We start from the raw sequence: 280 nt of genomic DNA, 5'->3' as shown, positions 1-280 counted from the left end.
GGGCCCGGCCTCGGCCGCGGGCCCGGCTCCCTCACACACACAAAAGATGCTTAATGAGACGACACCAACTTTGCTTGCGCCTCGTCCAAGCTCTGGTCGGTGATGGTCATGATCTGGTGGAGGATGTCGCCGATGTCCTGCTTCCTGCCGTCGCCGTCCGCCCCTTCGTGGCCGTGAGGGGGAGGCGGCAGGGCCATGCCCCCCTGCACCGAGTGGCCGGCCAGGTTCACCCCGGCCAGAGTCTGCAGCATTCTGGATTGATCGTCCATCCCGCCGCACG

General features: G+C 66.4%; 1 protein-coding gene across 2 annotated transcripts in view; it reads right to left on the bottom strand.

The window, feature by feature from the left end:
• Positions 1–274, bottom strand: part of PBX3 (PBX homeobox 3) — a 195,369-nt gene extending 195,095 nt beyond the window's left edge. For both annotated transcript variants that reach the window (XM_006917971.1, XM_006917972.3), the window contains exon 1: positions 70–274. In XM_006917971.1, the coding sequence (XP_006918033.1) occupies positions 70–269 (200 nt within the window). In that variant the 5' untranslated portion in view covers positions 270–274. The remainder of the gene's footprint in view (positions 1–69) is intronic.
• Positions 275–280: the final 6 nt, after the last annotated feature.

The sequence above is a fragment of the Pteropus alecto genome, unplaced genomic scaffold (genome assembly GCF_000325575.1).
Source record: "Pteropus alecto unplaced genomic scaffold, ASM32557v1 scaffold67, whole genome shotgun sequence".
Lineage (NCBI taxonomy): Eukaryota > Metazoa > Chordata > Mammalia > Chiroptera > Pteropodidae > Pteropus > Pteropus alecto.
The sequence above is the reverse complement of the archived record's forward strand: the minus strand, read 5'-3'. Positions and strand labels throughout refer to the sequence as shown.